This window comes from Triturus cristatus, chromosome 11 (assembly GCF_964204655.1).
Source record: "Triturus cristatus chromosome 11, aTriCri1.1, whole genome shotgun sequence".
NCBI classification, from domain to species: domain Eukaryota; kingdom Metazoa; phylum Chordata; class Amphibia; order Caudata; family Salamandridae; genus Triturus; species Triturus cristatus.
Genome location: NC_140594.1, coordinates 819,412,482 through 819,430,808, shown reverse-complemented (window position 1 = coordinate 819,430,808; position 18,327 = coordinate 819,412,482). Strand labels below are relative to the sequence as shown.

Below are 18,327 nucleotides of genomic sequence, written 5' to 3'. Positions count from 1 at the left end.
CCACTTGTCTCATCTTAGTTACTTGCTCAGGGACCTTTTTATTTTTACATCTAAAGCTGAGTTTTTCCCGAATGGCTGTGTTTTGACTATCTACTAGCTTTTCTGTAAACATGGCTGTCAATTGTGGTGTTATTCCTGACTTCAAAGTGAGAGGATCTTCCCTCCCAGTTCCTGCGCCACAAGTGTTGGTTGTTTTTTTTCCAGTCATCCTGACTGCTGCAAATAGTTTGTTTTGTTTGCAAGCTGTCTGTCGTGTTCCCGATCCCACCGAACACACGAGAAGCACCAGATCGTTTCAGGTATTCTTTATTTCTCGTTTGCTTGTCTCGTGCGTGGTCCCTGACCTCTCGCCCTGAGGTCCCGCCCTGGAAATGTGTTTGTTCGCCCCTGTCCCCTCCCCTCACCGGAACTGGTGTCGAGTGTCCTCTGGCCTCTGCCCTTTGCCCCAGGGTCCTAGTGCCCCTGGTCTGGGCATGACATCTCCCCCCTTGTTACAAACAATTATTTTTTTTTTCTTTGCTTCTTGTAGTTAGAGAGAGAGAGAGAGCGAGAGAGAGAGAGAGAGTCTCCACAGACCTCTGTCTTCTCACATTTCTTCAATTAGTCTTTTTGTTTTCTTACATTCTCTTCTTGGTCGTTGCGTTCTGATGTCTGCTGGAGCTGTCTGCACGTGTGTCTCTTCCTTCAGCCCATGTATTGGCAGCTCCTCTTCTTTTGATTTCAATTCTCTGAAGTGCGAGCTGTTGTGAGTAATGTGGTATGGCCCTGCTGAAGCCGTTATCATTGGCCCTTTCACTCCTGTCACTGTCAATGGGTCCCTTGAGAAAACACTGTCTGATTTTCGCACTTGTCTCTGCCGTACTACCACGGTGTCTCCTTCTTCTATCTTTGTGCTTGCCGCGTGTCTTCTCCGATCAGCATATGCCTTCATCTTTTCTTTTGCTTCGGTGTCTCTCGTTGCTATCTCTTGTCGCTCCATGCTTTCCTTTTCTTTCACTTGTGGCAACCTCGTCCTGCTCGATCGCCCCAACACCAGTTCTGCGGGGCACCTTCCTGTGGAGCTGTGAGGGGTATTTCGATAGTCCCTTAGGACCTGGCACAGAGCTTGTCCTATTGAGATCTGCGTCAACTTTGCTCTTTGTATTGCCTTTTTGATTGTCCCCATGAACCATTCTGCCATCCCATTTGCTTGTGGCCACAGGAGAGTTATTCGTCGATGATTGATCCCAAGGTATTCCATGAACCTTTTGAATTCCTCGCCTGAAAATGGGGGCCCATTGTCCATCTTCAGTGTCTGTGGTGAGCCCCATGCTGCGAAAACGTCATCCAGGACTGGCAGTGTTGCGTTTGCTGACGTTGATGCTACCTGCCTCACTAATGGGAATCTGGAGAATTTGTCTATTATTACCAGCAAGTAATTTCCTGTCTCCAGAGGTCCATAGAAGTCAGCCGCCAGTTCTGTCCACACTGCCTTTGGTAGTTTGGACATTTGCAGTGGCTCCGGCTTTGATGGGGGCCCTGTTACTTGGCAGATGTGGCAGTGCATCACGATGTCTTCCACCATGTTGTCCAGTCCCGGGAACCACACTTTTTCTCGTAGCATTTTTTTTGTTGCCACAATCCCTCGATGTGACTCATGTGCTATTTCTACTGTCCTTCTCCTCAGAGTTCGGGGTATTACAATTCGGGTGCCTCTCATCATTATTCCATTTTCACTTTCTGAGAGTTCTTCGCTGATCTTTTTGAACGCAAGCAGTTCTTCTTTTCTCACTCCTTCTTCCCAGCTGTTGTTGTTGTTGACGTGCCTCCACCTTTACTGTTTCGTCACTTTCATTATTGCTTGCATGGTGAGGTCTTTCCTTGTCTCCTGTTCCAGTTCTTGCATTGATATCGTTGCCGGTGTGTTGTGTTTGAGTGCAAAGTTTAGGTATTCCTCCGCCATGGCTGTTACTTGAGATGCTTGTGGCAGGGGTGCCTTGACACATAATCAGCCGGATTGTGTTCCTTCCCTGGTTTGTGTATTATTTTGAAGTTGTAGTCCATTAGCCGTATCCCCCACCTCTCTATCCTGGGTGGTATTTTTGCATTTGGATTTCCGTATATTGTTATCAGTGCTTGGTGATCTGTTATTATTGTGAAAGGTTTTCCGTAGATGAACATGTGGTAGTGTTCACATGCCCATACTACCGCCAAGCTCTCTTTTTCCGGCTGAGAGTATCCTTTTTCGACATCCGATAGGCTTTTGCTTCCATAGGCTATTACATGTCTTGGGGAGTCTTTTCCTGTTGGTGTTGCGCCAGTATACCTACAGCAAAGTCCTTCCCTTCCAGTCCAAGAACTTGCCTTCCTGATGCTCAGCTAAATCTGCAGGTATTTCACTCCCTTTTCAACATATTAGCTTTCCCAGCTAAAGTTACTAGGAGGATCATGTGCCCATTACTCAGCAAAGTGTGGCATTTAATCATGAGACACCGTCATGGCACTCGCCTGTGTATTCCCTACTTACCAAGAGACTCTGGCAAAATGAATGCTTAGAGAGTGCTACACCTTTTTAAAATGTCTGCAGAACTGCTGTCTTGAGAAAACAGCAGACTCCTCAGATTGCTATACTTCTTTATAATGACTTATCAAACAGACACTTTTTGTCAGGCATATAATACTAAAAGGAGGGCCTCAAATCCCATTGAAATAATGTGTGGTAAGGATGTGGCCAGGGATTTACAAATATATTTTGCCAGGAAAAAGGCAACATTCTGCATAGGCTAGCATAGGGAACAGCAGTCAGAGACCAACACTAAGTGGGAATGCTTAAGTGAGCGGGGAGGGGGATTTGTTACAATCACATACTCTACTGCCTGGGAACATCCATGTGAACAAGGGGGCAAAGTCTACTGATTTAGTACTCAATTGCCTGGGGAAACTTGTGAGAGGGGGACAAATTCCACAAAGCTCAACTTTATTAGGTCTAGCCCAGACAATGTTTGCGCGGTCTCTTTGAGACATGTTGTATTCTGTGTTGTGGGCTTACAGCCCACCCTCTGCTTTCATTTGTCAGTGTCCTTTAAAAACCCTTGCTTCTAAGTGGTTATTGTTCCTATTTGTTCCTCTTTTTTTGTTTCTAGTTCCTTGCCATGGAGAAGGCCCCCATTTCTCGCAGGTTTCCACTTGTCCCATCTTAGTTACTTGCTCAGGGACCTTTTTATTTTTACATCTAAAGCTGAGTTTTTCCCGAATGGCTGTTTTTTGACCAGCTACTAGCTTTTCTGTAAAAGGGGCTGTCAATTGTGGTGTTATTCCTGACTTCAAAGTGAGAGGATCTTCCCTCCCAGTTCCTGTGCCACAAGTGTTGCTTGTTTTTTTTCCAGTCATCCTGACTGCTGCAAATAGTTTGTTTTGTTTGCAAGCTGTCCGTTAATATGCATATTGTATCTGAGCCTCAGTGCTTCTTTTTGAAGGCTAATGAATGCCAGACCTTCTGTCCTGCTGCATCCCCTAATGCCTACATTCAGCTCCTGAGTAACCTGACACAACCCTCAAACAGACCCTCTCTCCTAGGCATGTCACGCGGTCCCCATCCCCTACAATACTGCAAGCTGCAGGAAGCAAACTCCTGGGCCGTCACATTCGCACCCCTCTCACTGGAGGCCAACTGACAAGTTGTGGGTAGGGGGCGAGAGGGGCATTGGTGAGTAGCAGACCAGTGTACAAAACACATGCTTGCGGAGTTCTTTTCTCCCTCTTTTTTTTTCAATTTAAGTTTTACTGGATTGTTCCACCCTGCTGCAGCACACGAGGGGCGTCCAATAATTACGTGCACATGAATCTGTTAACGTTCCAATTAGTTTGAACATCGATCTGTTAAAGATTAATGTGATACCCAGCTTCTTGTGTTTTTCTGAGATTGAGGGAGCTGCCTGGAAACCAATAAATTATATTGCTGCAATTCGTAAAAGAGTAAGAATGCATCCAGTTTAAATTGGATTCTAAATCAGTTCCAGCACCCTGCATTTTTGGTGAACCCAAGTTTAAAATCCAAGGGTGAATTTGGCAATGGGGAACTGAGTGGATGTAGGACATGGGGCAATGTGGATTCAAATCCAGTAAAGTGAAATAATGGTTGTTTTTTTATCAAACAAACCTATATTCGTGTTACCCTTGATGTTTCTCCCGGGCTATGATAGACCATTCTGGGTAAAGTTTTCTTACAATTTAGATGCAAGCCTGTAATGTGTGAAAACATCAATAGTAGATTTCCTTGCGTTTCAATCTGTTCATCCAGCTGGCATCACCGTAATCTCACCCAGCCAGCTAATAGGCTTTTTTAAACTTCCTTGTATCACCTGAAGAACCCATAGAATACCACTTGCTGTGAAACGGGAAATTATAGAAAATATTTAACTTTAAATAGCTTCTATAGTTTTGATGCTATCCTGCCAGATAAAGCGCTTATTCAGGGTTGGGGAATTGTTTAACCCTTAGCATGTATGGGGCATTGTGTCCCTAGACAGCACAAAGTCTGCGTAGGGTGAGCAAATGTAATCATACATTTGCAAATCACACCACACAATTATACAGTGCCGTCTAATGCCACCGTTCGAGGAATATGCGCTAACTTGAATATTAATGTGCCCTATTTGTAACAGTACAAGCTAGTTCCAAAACGATGGAAGTCCTACAGCAAAGCCTTGAATGTTGTAAAGCCTTGTGCAGTGATCCCTCGAACAACGAGTCAATACAAAGCATTGCAGGTGCACATTTTGATGATGTGTGGAACAGAAACATGAAAACACATGGCTGCTTATATTAGACAATTGAGTGGAGGCTTAGTTGTGTCAAGCACCGGAAAATACAGTTCTGTTAAGTGCAGTGTCTAATTTTCAAATTAGAAATGTTCATCATGTTTGAAAATATCAAACATTATACGGATATATTTCTTGACATTGAGGTCACATATTACATATCTAATCTATACCTCCTTTCTACCACCCATCCTAAATTCGAATCCCCAGGTAACCTTTTACCCCACTCCTGTTGCTAGCACCATCCATTTCTGAATGCAATTCATTGCTCCCCTCATACCAACCTAAATACTAAATATCTTGCTTCAATAACTACCTTTACCAACCAGTCCCTCTTTGTACTTCGTTGCAGACCTCACAGCCCTTCATTCCTTAGCAAAGTCATCCAACTTTAATACCTAATTTGGAAAACGTGATTGTGTGACAGACTACATTCCTTTTCCAACCCTAAGGCTTAGTTCAACTGATCTTGTATCAAACTTGTACTGATGGGATTCTATTTAACGGAGTACTTGCCACACAATCGCAGAATAGTTGTGATTTATCGATCTTGTTGCCCGCAATAAATGCAAACCTCTTACAAACATCACTCAATGTGAAAGAAGTCTGACTTTCCCACCCCATCCATCTTCTTAAACATCCACATGGTAACCCGTCCGACTAGGACATGTTACACTGCAAACATTTACAACGCATGCCTTTACAACGCCGTTTTTACATTGCAACATCCTATACAACGCATGATTTTACAATACATGCCATCACAATGCATTTTTAGAAACTACATTTACAACGCATTCCATTACAACACATACCACTACAACGCATACCATTACAGCGCATAATACTTTTAGGGCAACAGTAGGGTAAGTATTGGATAGTGTAGGGGCAAAAATTACTATTCCCACTCCAGTGAGTGCAACAGTTGGGTAATGCGTTGCAATGGCATGCGTTGTGGTGATATGCATTGTAATGGCATGCGTTGTAGTGACATGCGTTTTAATGGCTGCCTTCTAATGGCATTCAATGTAAAGGCAGTTGCCTTGTAATGACTGCGTTGTAAATGTAGTGTGTTGTAATGACTGTGTTGTAATGGTTGTTTCCCAACCCGTCCACCTCCGGCTGAAAACTGCAGTTTTAGTACATGAATTCTGAACATATTTGGAGGTGCATTCATATTTGATTAAGCAGGAAAAGGAGGATCAGTGAAATAATGTGTGGGATTATACAGTTAGGTCAGCAGTAAACAGAGATTGATCAGTTTTTTAGGTCGAGCCTGAGAGCCCGCCTGCACTGCTCTGCAAGGCATAGCGTATTCGGTACATGGGCTTCAAGCTGGCCCATCATTGTCATTGGTTGTACTGGGTGCCTTTCTAAATTCCTTACTTTTGAAAGGTAAATCGTACCCATTTGTCCCTCCTTTTGGTCAGTCGTTTCCTCCCATAGCGATTGGCCCTGTAACAAGGCTCATTTTGCTTCTGTCCATTTCAGTTCATTTCGCACACTATGTTTTTTACGATTGCCTGCCTCGTAGTGTGTAAATGATAGAAACCCGAGCAGCTGACCAACGTTACTGCTTTCCCCTCCCACCCACCGTTTCTCTGTGTGTTCTCCCCTTCGCACCTTAGCTTTGACTTATGATCTACAGAGTCTGGGCTACTGAAGATCGAATTGAGCAGTCACAAAGTCAGAATGTTAAAAATTTGACTCTGCTCGCTTGCTCCCTTTCACACTATCTTTCGCTTTTAGCATTAATTATATTACACTCGCACAGAGCTCCATTGCTCCGTTTCTCTAAACAGGGCTGTAAATCTTGTTCTTTAGCTGGTCACAAATGTGGCTAGTGTGTCTCTGTTCCCAGTGGTAATTCCCCTTTCTCAATCCTCTGGGCAGTGCTGCAGCTGTGTATCTGTTCCCAATAGTAATTCCTCATTCTCAATCCCGTAGCTTGTGCTGCAGCTGTTTCTCTGCTCTCAGTGGTAATTCCTCATTCTTAGTCCTCTATGCAGTGCTGCAGCTGTGTCTCTATTCCAAATGGTAATACCTTATTCTAAGTCCGCTAGACAGTGCAGCTACTCTGGTCCCATCAGTAATTCCTCATTCCAACTCCTCTAAGAGGTGCTGCTGCTGTGTCTCTATTCCCAGTGGTAAATCCTCATTCTACGTCCTCTATGCAGTGCTGCAGCTGCTTTGTTTATCCTGTCGGCAATTTCTCTATTCTAAGTCCTCGAGACAGTCCTGCAGCCGTATCTCTGTCCCCAGTTGGTAATTTATCATTCTTAGTACTCTAGCCAGAGCTCCTCTGGTCCCAATGGTAATTCCTGAGTCTAAGTCCTCTAGGCAAACTTAAGCTGCGTCTCTGTTCTCAATGGAAATTCCTCATTCTTAGTTCTCTAGCCAGTGCTGCAGCTGCTTCTCTGGTCCAGTATTAATTCCTCATTCTTAGTCCTCTAGGCAGTGCTGCTAGCTGATTCTCTGGTCCCATCGGAAATGCCTCATTCTAAGTCGTCTATACACTGCTACAAGCTGCTACTCTGGCCCCGTTGGTAATTCCTCATTCTAAGTATTCTAGGCAGTGCTGCAGCTGTGTTTCTGGTCACAGTAGTAATTTCTCATTCTAAGCCCTCAGGACAGTGCTGCTAGCTGCTTCTCTGGTCCCAGTGGTAATTCCTCATTCCAAACCTCTAGGCAGTGCTGCTAGCTGCTACTCTGGTCTCATCAGTAATTCCTCATTCTAAGTCCTCTAGGCAGCGCTGCAGCTCTGTCTCAGTTCCCAGTGGTAATTCATCATTCTTAGTCTTCTATCTAGACAGTGCTGCTAGCTGCTTCTCTGGTTTCATCAGTAATGCTTATTTTAAGTCTTCTAGTCAACGCTGCTAGCTGATTCTCTGCTCCCAGTGGTAATTCCTCATTCTAAGTCCTCCAGGCAGTTTTACTAGCTGCTACTCTGGTCCCTTCTGTAATTCCTCATTCTAAGTCCTATAGACCATGCTACAGCTGCTTCTCTGGTCCCAGTGGTAATTCATCATTCCTAGTCCTGTAGGCAGTGCTGCTAGCTGCTTCTCTGGTCTCATCAGTAATGCTTATTTTAAGTCTTCTAGTCAACGCTGCTAGCTGCTTCTCTGCGCCCAGTGGTAATTCCTCATTCTAAGTCCTCCAGGCAGTTTTACTAGCTGCTACTCTGGTCCCTTCTGTAATTCCTCATTCTAAGTCCTATAGACCATGCTACAGCTGCTTCTCTGGTCCCAGTGGTAATTCATCATTCCTAGTCCTGTAGGCAGTGCTGCTAGCTGCTTCTCTGGTCTCATCAGTAATTCTTCATTCTAAGTCCTCTAGGCAGTGCTGCAGCTCTGTCTCAGTTCCCAGTGGTAATTCCTCATTCTTAGTCCTCTATCTAGACAGTGCAGCTAGCTGCTTCTCTGTTCCCAGTGGTAATTCATCATTCTAAGATTCTAAGTCTTCCCGGCAGTTTTACTAGCTGATACTCTGGTCCCTTCTGTAATTCCTCATTCTAAGTCCTCTGGGCAGTGCTGTAGCTGCATTTTTGGTCCTGCCAGTAATTCCCCATTCTAAATCATCTTGACAGGGCTGCTAGCTGCTTCTCTGATCAAGTTGGAGATTCCCCATTCTAAGTCTTCTAAACAGTGCTGCTACCTGCTTCTCTGGTCTCAGTGGTAATTCCTTATTTTAGGTCCTCTAGGCAGTGCTGCATCTCTGCCTCTGTTCATACATCTACTACACTTCAAACCAAAACACATGGATAAAAGACATCGTCATTTACAATGCCAATAACTCTAACTCTGACAGATGCATGACCTATTGCATTGGAAACACTTGTTATTTAGCGATGCAGCTTCAGTTTGTGACAAACTATGGAAGGGACTATGACTCAACTCAAAAAAACCTATTAAGGGCCAGAATGCACCTGCATGCTAGGAGGGCACTATTCTTGATATCTGTCAGCAAGATACACAAACTCCAAACAGACTGTTTAGATGCTAAAAAGGTGCTGGACGTGTGCATACAATAAACTGCACACAGACACATAATATCAACCTCAGGCCCTATTGCAGAAGGGCCTAAATTTTAGCAAAGTACCCAAAATCATCAAAATAATGTGATTTTAGTTGAAAAAGCTTTGGCTACTAGTTACTTGGTTACCCTTAAAGCGTTGTTGATAGGTTGATGTTGAAAGTTTTCATGATTTAATATCTGGTTCCTGTCAGTCTTCCTAACCTTTCTTCTGATGGCTGAGTAATTTTTTGGTAAAGATTTTAGAATAAGTTAATGCTTTAAGTAGTGCTTAATTTGAGCCGGTGGTTTCCAGTGCTCAGCACTGGCACTTAATTCCTAACACAGCACTTATGACTGTTTGCCACATGGTGGCACTGCTGATCTAATTTGGAGAGGAGCTGAACAAAGGTTGTTTATGAATACAATATACATTAAAAACTACGTATACCCGCCTCCCCAGCCATTCCTTTAGCTTTGGGGACCTGGAATAACCTGATCTGTCGCACTTGCAGGCGAGAGAGATGGTTAGTAGTTGTTTTGACAGCAATGACAGGGGCGAAGGTTGGTGCAAGCAGCATTGACCGCTTAGTCGGGGCCCTGGCATTTATTATTTCATAAATTCAGCACTGGCTTTAAGTCTGAGATTTTCAAGTGGATTCAGCACTTTCACTTTAATACATATGCTTTCAGGGTCTCCACCTTAATTGTATCTTGACTTTGTCCAAATTAAGAACCAAATATTTATCTACAGCATGAGTCGAAAACTTGACCACCGTAATTTTGGACTGATTAATGTGATCACCATTTATTCTGGAACTCAAGAATAAGATTGATCCCCGGTTCCAAACACTGGTAGATAAATAAAATTAAAAAACATGTTCTTTATTTATATGTGTGATACTGTTTTCTGTTATCCTTTCACATATGATTCACATGAGCTGTGCCATCACCGTGCAAATCGTTTGTTGTACCTGTTATTTTTTTTAATTGGTGATATTTCTCTCTATCCTTTAATACAATGAGTTTAAACGTTTTCGATTCCCTTTTTGGTTTTCGTTCATAACTATTTCCGAAAATAGATTGTATTTAATTGATTTTCTGAACACTCTGGGACTGAGTTGCTAATACATTGAGGGATATATTTACCGGGCAATGGCACAGCGCAGTGAGTAATTTTGCAGCGCTGCGTTGTGTAATTTCAAAAACGCAGGGATACAGCACACCCATGTGCTTTCCCTTGCGCTGGCTCTAAAAAAAGCTGCCTAGCACCAACACAAGCACCCTTGCACTGTGGTACAAAGGTGTCTGTTTTGCAGGGAATTATTGTTTATGGGCAGGAAAGAACACCTTTCTGCATATAAACAATCTTTAAAGGTGTTTTGCTCTTTCTACAGCACACATACAAAGAGCAAAAATAAGGACAAATAAAAGTATTTCTCCTTGTGTGCCAATCTAATGCCTGCATTTGAATGGCGTTAGTTTTTGGCGCAGCCTCAGATTTACACATCCTTGTAAATCTAGGAGAGTGTAGAAAAGCAATGGGTGTTGCCGTAGACACCCACAGCAACACCCATTGCATGCCACTTTCACGCAGATATCTGCACGAAATGGTACCATATTAACAAAGGGGCGTTAAGCTATGCATAGTGGCTTAGCGCCACTTTCGAAATATGGAGCAGGGCATTGTGCCACTAGAACGTCGCTAAAAGTGACATTCCGGTGGGGCAATCTCCTTGTAAATATACCCCTGAGTCTCGATAGTAGCCGATTTCTATACAAGTATCCATACATTTACATTTACATTTACAACTGCATGAAAAAGTGTAGCTCCACAGACAACAACAAGGATCTCAACTACTCAGTTATCACAGATGAAGGCCCAGACTGATAGAAAATGTCTTAATCCATTGATTTTGCCAGGGAATACATTCTAACAAACTATCGGCTTGACATGAACACCATCCACTTTTTATTGCATATAATAGGGAATTCATTTGAGCATAACATTGGAAAATGTACTGCCATTCCACCACTCTCAAAGATGGCAGTACAAAATGTTGTGGCTACATGGATATTTTTCCACAATGTGGTGATTCACTAGCCTATGCAACAAACAAAGAGTGTCACATCAAAGTCCTGTGCTCCATGCTGCACAGTGTGGCAATACGGCATCATACGCCCATGCCTAATGAAGAAAACTGGGCAGATGATGGCTCAAGCAATAAAGATGAAAATCCACAGGTAGAACTAACTCAAAAATAGTAGGATGGATTTATAAAGTGTTACTTGGATTATTATTTCTACAATTACAAATTAAATACACATTTATTGAGCTGTCACATGGTATTTATTGTTTGAAATTTTTATTAGCTCTCACAAAATAAAATTTTCTCAGATATATATCTATCTGGTTATTGAAATAAAAACCTATACATAACTCTAATACTAAACGTATCCTATTTTTAAACTTCAGATAAATTATTACTATGCCTTGCCATTCCATATCCTAGGCCCATATCATTCCAGAAAATAAAGTTTTTCACACTTAGGAAACTCACCCTATTATGCAGTAGTGTATACTAAATCTACTTCTCTAACTACACCCTTTCATTGCTACACTAACGCTATACTAATCCAAATTAAAGAAAGGACTTGTAACGCAGAGGACTATAGAGAATTATTTATAACATTAACTTTTGATAGCAAGGAAAAATAATCTTTTTTCTTAGCCGCTATATCAGAGTGCTCTGGTAAACTGGCTGCACGTGCTGATCTGCTCTGTGACTTCACAAGAGGCACCTACTGTGTGACCCGAAAAGGTGATGAGGTGGATGGTGGGGTGAACCTATAGTAGAATTGCTGGCCCTATAGGTGGCATTGGTGGTTAATGTTGCCATCCTCTTCCATTCATGCCTATCCAGTATTTGATTCATGCCCTGACCCTCTGTCTTGTAAATGCTTGCATATATTTCTCCTGTAAAAAGGTGGAGAGCAGGGAGATCTCTGCAGAGTTTTAATTATGTACATTGAAATAAGGAATTACACAGTTATAAAGGCACAGGCCAGAACAGATACAACTGCAAGGAACTGAAATAGAAATAAAATGCTAAGAATGAGATAGCAAAATCAGGAGCCATAGCATGAAACAAGATTGGACTTCTGGTAGGGGAAAGTAATACAGGAAGAGATAATAGAGGTGGCTTTGTATGTGTTTTCTGAAAGCAAAAAGGGTGAGTTCAGTTCTGATGCTGAGAGTTGAAGAGTTCCATGTATCCGTAGCAGTCGCACAGGTGGAAGATTGCCTTTAGGAAGGTGATGTTCTGAATCTCTCGGACTGCAGTGGTAGTGAGGGCTGGCGTTTGAGTCTTCTAAGTCCATCAGAGTTGGAGACCAGCATGTAGGAACGAGGATGATTGTTGTGTTGAATAGTAGTGGATGGAAGGCAACACAATTTACATGTGACCCTTGCATTCATAGGAAGCCAGTGGAGCTCTTTGAGTTTGTGGGTGACGTGATAAACATTTCTTGAGTTAATGATCAGTCTGGCTGCTGATTGTGGCATTGCACTGAGCAATGAAAGAGCATGTTGTGTGGCACTATTGTACACAGCTACAGTTGTGTGTCCATGTGAGTTTCACCTGGCTCCACTGATTCTTGGATCTTAGAGTTTGGTGGTGGATCATCTGTTAGTTGTTTCTTTTTCCTTTTACACAAAGTTGTTATAATTATATATGTGCTCCTTAGTAGGAAAATCCCTGCAATAATTGCAAAATAGCAGCCATAAACCAGAAACTGCAAATGAAAAAGACATGATTATTTCTATGCACAAAAATATTTTAGTATATGTCATATAGAGTTGGTCTTGTAATGCCCCTATTAGCAGAAAACTGCTTGCTCCACACTATGCTCTGCTTAAGACCTCACAGATTGCATCACTTATAACATGTTTAATGACATCATTAAGGTCAATACTGATAACATCTGAAATTACACCACTGATGACAACATTGGGCTTGGTGGGGGCAGAGTTTCTAGTTAGGTCACTAAACTATAGCTGTTGAATTTCACAGTTTTTAATTTTAAATTGCTATATTTTAATTAACATTTGCACCTAACTATAACCTCACTTTAACCTCTTGTTTTTTATTGAATATATATAAATATATAGATAATATATATGTACAGTGTGGATCCTTGTCCGCTATCATTGGTCGCAGAAGAAGTAGGCTGATTAGGCATAGGTGTGTACAGTGCTGAGTGTTCGATGTGAGGATCTCATTAAAACCATACGCAACTGAAGTGCAACCATCTGATATATTGGTATAGCTACTATCACCGTCCTAAATAAGCACACAGAGAAAGATCTGATGTGGCAAACTCATTCGTTGCATGGTACATTTTTCACCTTGTTTGAGGCCATGTTACAAACTTACTTCTGAGAATCAAATCTACCCACTCAGTAGTGGGTTTCACACATCTATAAGGGTTATATCAGGATGTCACACAACTTCCTTATGCGATACCTCCTGCCATGTTACCGACACAATCCACATTCACGCCCTGTTGTTTCCCTAAACTGAAATACATCAGTGGTCTAAGAGTTATGGGAGGCATTTTAATGGGTTTATTTTATAGGGACTGTTTGTGCAAAACAAAGGTATGACTCTGCCATTGAATTCTACAGTATTAATTGATTTTGAAGACTCCTAGCAGGATTCCATAGCCAAAAGGCAATGGGTAGACCCTTGGCCATATGCTAGCACCTGCACTAGATGTCGTGGGTGGAGCAATTCCGAGAGTCACCCACAGGATGGTGGCCCTATATGGTGAATAATGTGACTCAGTGTGGGCCCCGTGCTCAACTGTCCAGCTCTTAGAGTCTGTACATCGCCTGTCACATTCTGAAAGACAGAACAGCTGAAATGTTTCCATACACTCTGGGTCTTACAGGCTAATTCACCCTCTCGGAACTTTGTGGCCAACACACACTTAAGGCATGCCCATCAATTTACCTGCCAATCACATAATATTTCTCAGTATACCTACAGCAAAGTCCTTCCCTTCCAGTCCAAGAACGTGCCTTCCTGATGCTCAGCTAAATCTGCAGTTATATCACTCCCTTTTCAACATATTAGCTTTCCCAGCTAAAGTTACCAGTAGGATCATGTGCCCATTACTCGGCAAAGTGTGGCATTTAATCATGAGACACCGTCATGGCACTCGCCTATGTATTTCCTACTTACCAAGAGACTCTGGCAAAATGAATGCTTAGAGAGTGCTACACCTTTTTAAAATGTCTGCAGAACTGCTGTCTTGAGAAAACAGCAGACTCCTCAGATTGCTATACTTCTTTATAATGACTTATCAAACAGACACTTTTTGTCAGGCATATAATACTAAAAGGAGGGCCTCAAATCCCATTGAAATAATGTGTGGTAAGGATGTGGCCAGGGATTTACAAATATATTTTGCCAGGAAAAAGGCAACATTCTGCATAGGCTAGCATAGGGAACAGCAGTCAGAGACCAACACTAAGTGGGAATGCTTAAGTGAGCGGGGAGGGGGATTTGTTACAAAGTCAATCTATCAATCACATACTCTACTGCCTGGGAACATCCATGTGAACAAGGGGGCAAAGTCTACTGATTTAGTACTCAATTGCCTGGGGAAACTTGTGAGAGGGGGACAAATTCCACAAAGCTCAACTTTATTAGGTCTAGCCTAGACAATGTTTGTGCTGTCTCTTTAAGACATGTTGTATTCTGTGTTGTGGGCTTACAGCCCACCCTCTGCTTTCATTTGTCAGTGTCCTTTAAAAACCCTTGCTTCTAAGTGGTTATTGTTCCTATTTGTTCCTCTTTTTTTGTTTCTAGTTCCTTCCCATGGAGAAGGCCCCCATTTCTCGCAGGCTTCCACTTGTCCCATCTTAGTTACTTGCTCAGGGACCTTTTTATTTTTACATCTAAAGCTGAGTTTTTCCCGAATGGCTGTTTTTTGACCAGCTACTAGCTTTTCTGTAAAAGGGGCTGTCAATTGTGGTGTTATTCCTGACTTCAAAGTGAGAGGATCTTCCCTCCCAGTTCCTGTGCCACAAGTGTTGCTTGTTTTTTTTCCAGTCATCCTGACTGCTGCAAATAGTTTGTTTTGTTTGCAAGCTGTCCGTTAATATGCATATTGTATCTGAGCCTCAGTGCTTCTTTTTGAAGGCTAATGAACGCCAGACCTTCTGTCCTGCTGCATCCCCTAATGCCTACATTCAGCTCCTGAGTAACCTGACACAACCCTCAAACAGACCCTCTCTCCTAGGCATGTCACGCGGTCCCCATCCCCTACAATACTGCAAGCTGCAGGAAGCAAACTCCTGGGCCATCACATTCGCACCCCTCTCACTGGAGGCCAACTGACAAGTTGTTGGTAGGGGGCGAGAGGGGCATTGGTGAGTAGCAGACCAGTGTACAAAACACATGCTTGCGGAGTTCTTTTCTCCCTCTTTTTTTTCAATTTAAGTTTTACTGGATTGTTCCACCCTGCTGCAGCACACGAGGGGCGTCCAATAATTACGTGCACATGAATCTGTTAACGTTCCAATTAGTTTGAACATCGATCTGTTAAAGATTAATGTGATACCCAGCTTCTTGTGTTTTTCTGAGATTGAGGGAGCTGCCTGGAAACCAATAAATTATATTGCTGCAATTCGTAAAAGAGTAAGAATGCATCCAGTTTAAATTGGATTCTAAATCAGTTCCAGCACCCTGCATTTTTGGTGAACCCAAGTTTAAAATCCAAGGGTGAATTTGGCAATGGGGAACTGAGTGGGTGTAGGACATGGGGGAATGTGGATTCAAATCCAGTAAAGTGAAATGGATGTAGGACATGGGGCAATGTGGATTCAAATCCAGTAAAGTTAAATAATGGTTGTTTTTTTAGCAGAAGAAACCTATATTTGTGTTACCCTGAATATTTCTCCCGGGCTATGATAGACCATTTTGGGTCCAGCTTTCTTACAATTTAGATGCAAGCCACTAAATGTGTGAAAACATCAATAGTAGATGTTTCAGTTTTCCTTGCGTTTCAATCTGTTCATCCAGCTGGCATCACCATAATCTCACCCAGCCGCCAGCTAATAGGCATTCTTAAACTTCTTTGTATCACCTGAAGAACCCATAGAATACCACTTGCTGTGAAACGGGAAATTATAGAAAATATTTAACTTTAAATAGCTTCTATAGTTTTGATGCTATCCTGCCAGATAAAGCGCTTATTTAGGGTTGGGGAACTGTTTAACCATAAGCCTTATTCAAAGCTTTATTCGAGGAATATACTCATAAAAGCACAAACATACATTTAAAATACATCACATTAAAATTTTTCCTATTTATACATACTTTTAAAACAGTTGTGCGTACATAAAAAATAAAAATCTTTGGTGTACATTTACACAGAAATCACTTGATACCCCAGTTATATTACATTAATAGAAATTGCCCTCCGTCTAATGGATCATGCCCACCCCAGATACTTTGCTGTTCCTAGAACAATAGGCATATCAGTGGTGGTGCAAATAATTCGTAGCGCCTCAACACCCCTGGATGTCCCTAGATTTCTACAAACAGGAGCTAACCAAACTCTTCTCGGGGTGTCATAAGCTTTACACAAGAATAGAAAGTGACCTATATTTTCCTCAGTTGCACCACACACCGGGCAGCACGAGGTGGTTGAACTCCTCCACCTACCCGTCAGTGATCTCAGAGGAAGGGCACCTGATCTTAACTGGAAGAAAAGCTTCCTATCCCCTGGATTAGTAATCAGGGCCGGACTGGCCGTAGCGGGCACCAGGCAATCCCCCGGTGTGCTGCAAGGATGGGGGCAGGTTTTGGGCCCCTGGGGGCCGCTTTTGTTACAGGGCCATTTTTGCAGCATAGCTACAAAATCGGCCCTGTAACAAAATCGGCCGAAAACTGGCCCTAGCAAAAAGCTCAGCCGCACCGTCGGGGGAAGGTGGGACGGCCGAGCACTTTGCCAGGGCCGGTTTTGGTTCCCAGTCCGGCCCTGTTAGTAATACTGTCCCAGTATAGTTCCAATGCAGGACACAGTTTGATTTCTAAGAAACGCCCCGCCATTGTATCTGATCTCGTTCTACTCCAGAGTCTGCCATCTATCCAATCCCAATATAAGCTTTTAATTATATTTTTGTTTGGAAAGGGTTCCCCAGATGGATTATCCCATAGATTGGAGAGGCCGAGGTCACCTAAAGCAGTCCTAAGATTTTTTAACCAAACTATTTTATGAAAGGTGTCAGCTTTAATTATGGCAAGGAACCCCTCTGCATAATGCCGTATCTCTGGGGTAGTCCAGAGGCGTCTCCAATAGAGAATCGGGGGCAATCGCGCTCAGTCACTAACTGATCTTCTCCCTAAATCAAGACCAAGCGGGGTTAATGGTGTACTCTGAGGGAGACCCGTGATTCTCCTGAGGAACCTATTCTCCGATATTTGCAAGGGGAGAAGCCTCTCGAAACCCCACAGCTCAGCCCCATATAGGGCAGACCCAATAGCCTTGGCATCATATACTGCCAGGACTGGTTTTATGGGCTTTGATTTAGACTTTTTGTGTTCCACCCGAAGTGCCCCCGAAATCTGTTGATGCCTCAAGACCGCCTTTTCTATATGTTGGGACCATTTTAGATTGTTTGCTATCTGCACCCCAAGATAGGTAAATACAGTAACCACCTCAAGCTCACAATTGTTCAAAAGTATTTTAGGCCGGGGTCTACGTTTCGGTGAGAAGGCCATCAGCTTGGTCTTACCCACATTAACTTCCAGGCCATGTTCCCCACAGAAAAGATCGAAGATGTTTAAAGCTCGCTGCAAGCCAGCCGATGTTTTGGATAAAATCAACGTATCGTCGGCGAACATCAGGATCGGAACCCTGAGGCCCGCCAACGAAGGTGCATCGACACTGGCATCCAGCATCCGAGCCACAATTCCGTTACTAAATAGGGAAAAAAGCAGGGGGGCCATAGCACACCCCTGTCGTACTCCGCGTTCAATCGGAAAGTCGGCAGATGATTCACCATTCATACCCCCCTGAACTTTGGCAAAGTTACACTCATGCAGCCTCATTATCAAGGTGAGTAACTCAGCCGGAAGGCCTATTTCGCTCAGAACTGCCCAGAGCTAAGCATGTATGGGGCATTGTGTCCCTAGACAGCACAAAGTCTGCGTAGGGTGAGCAAATGTAATCATAAATTTGTAAATTACACCACACAATTATACAGTGCCGTCTAATGCCACCGTTCTAGGAATATGCGCTAACTTGAATATTAATGTGCCCTATTTGTAACAGTACAAGCTAGTTCCAAAACGATGTAAGTCCTACAGCAAAGCCTTGAATGTTGTAAAGCCTTGTTGTGCAGTGATCCCTCGAACAACGAGTCAATACAAAGCATTGCAGGTGCACATTTTGATGATGTGTGGAACAGAAACATGAAAACACATGGCTGCTTATATTAGAC

At 42.9% G+C, this 18,327-nt stretch overlaps 1 protein-coding gene across 4 annotated transcripts in view; it reads right to left on the bottom strand.

The window, feature by feature from the left end:
* Positions 1-11,137: 11,137 nt before the first annotated feature.
* SLC19A3 (solute carrier family 19 member 3) overlaps positions 11,138-18,327 on the bottom strand; it is a 618,290-nt gene continuing 611,100 nt past the window's right edge. For all 4 annotated transcript variants that reach the window (XM_085634561.1, XM_085634559.1, XM_085634560.1 and 1 more), the window contains one exon: positions 11,138-12,605. In XM_085634561.1, the coding sequence (XP_085490687.1) occupies positions 12,423-12,605 (183 nt within the window). In that variant the 3' untranslated portion in view covers positions 11,138-12,422. The remainder of the gene's footprint in view (positions 12,606-18,327) is intronic.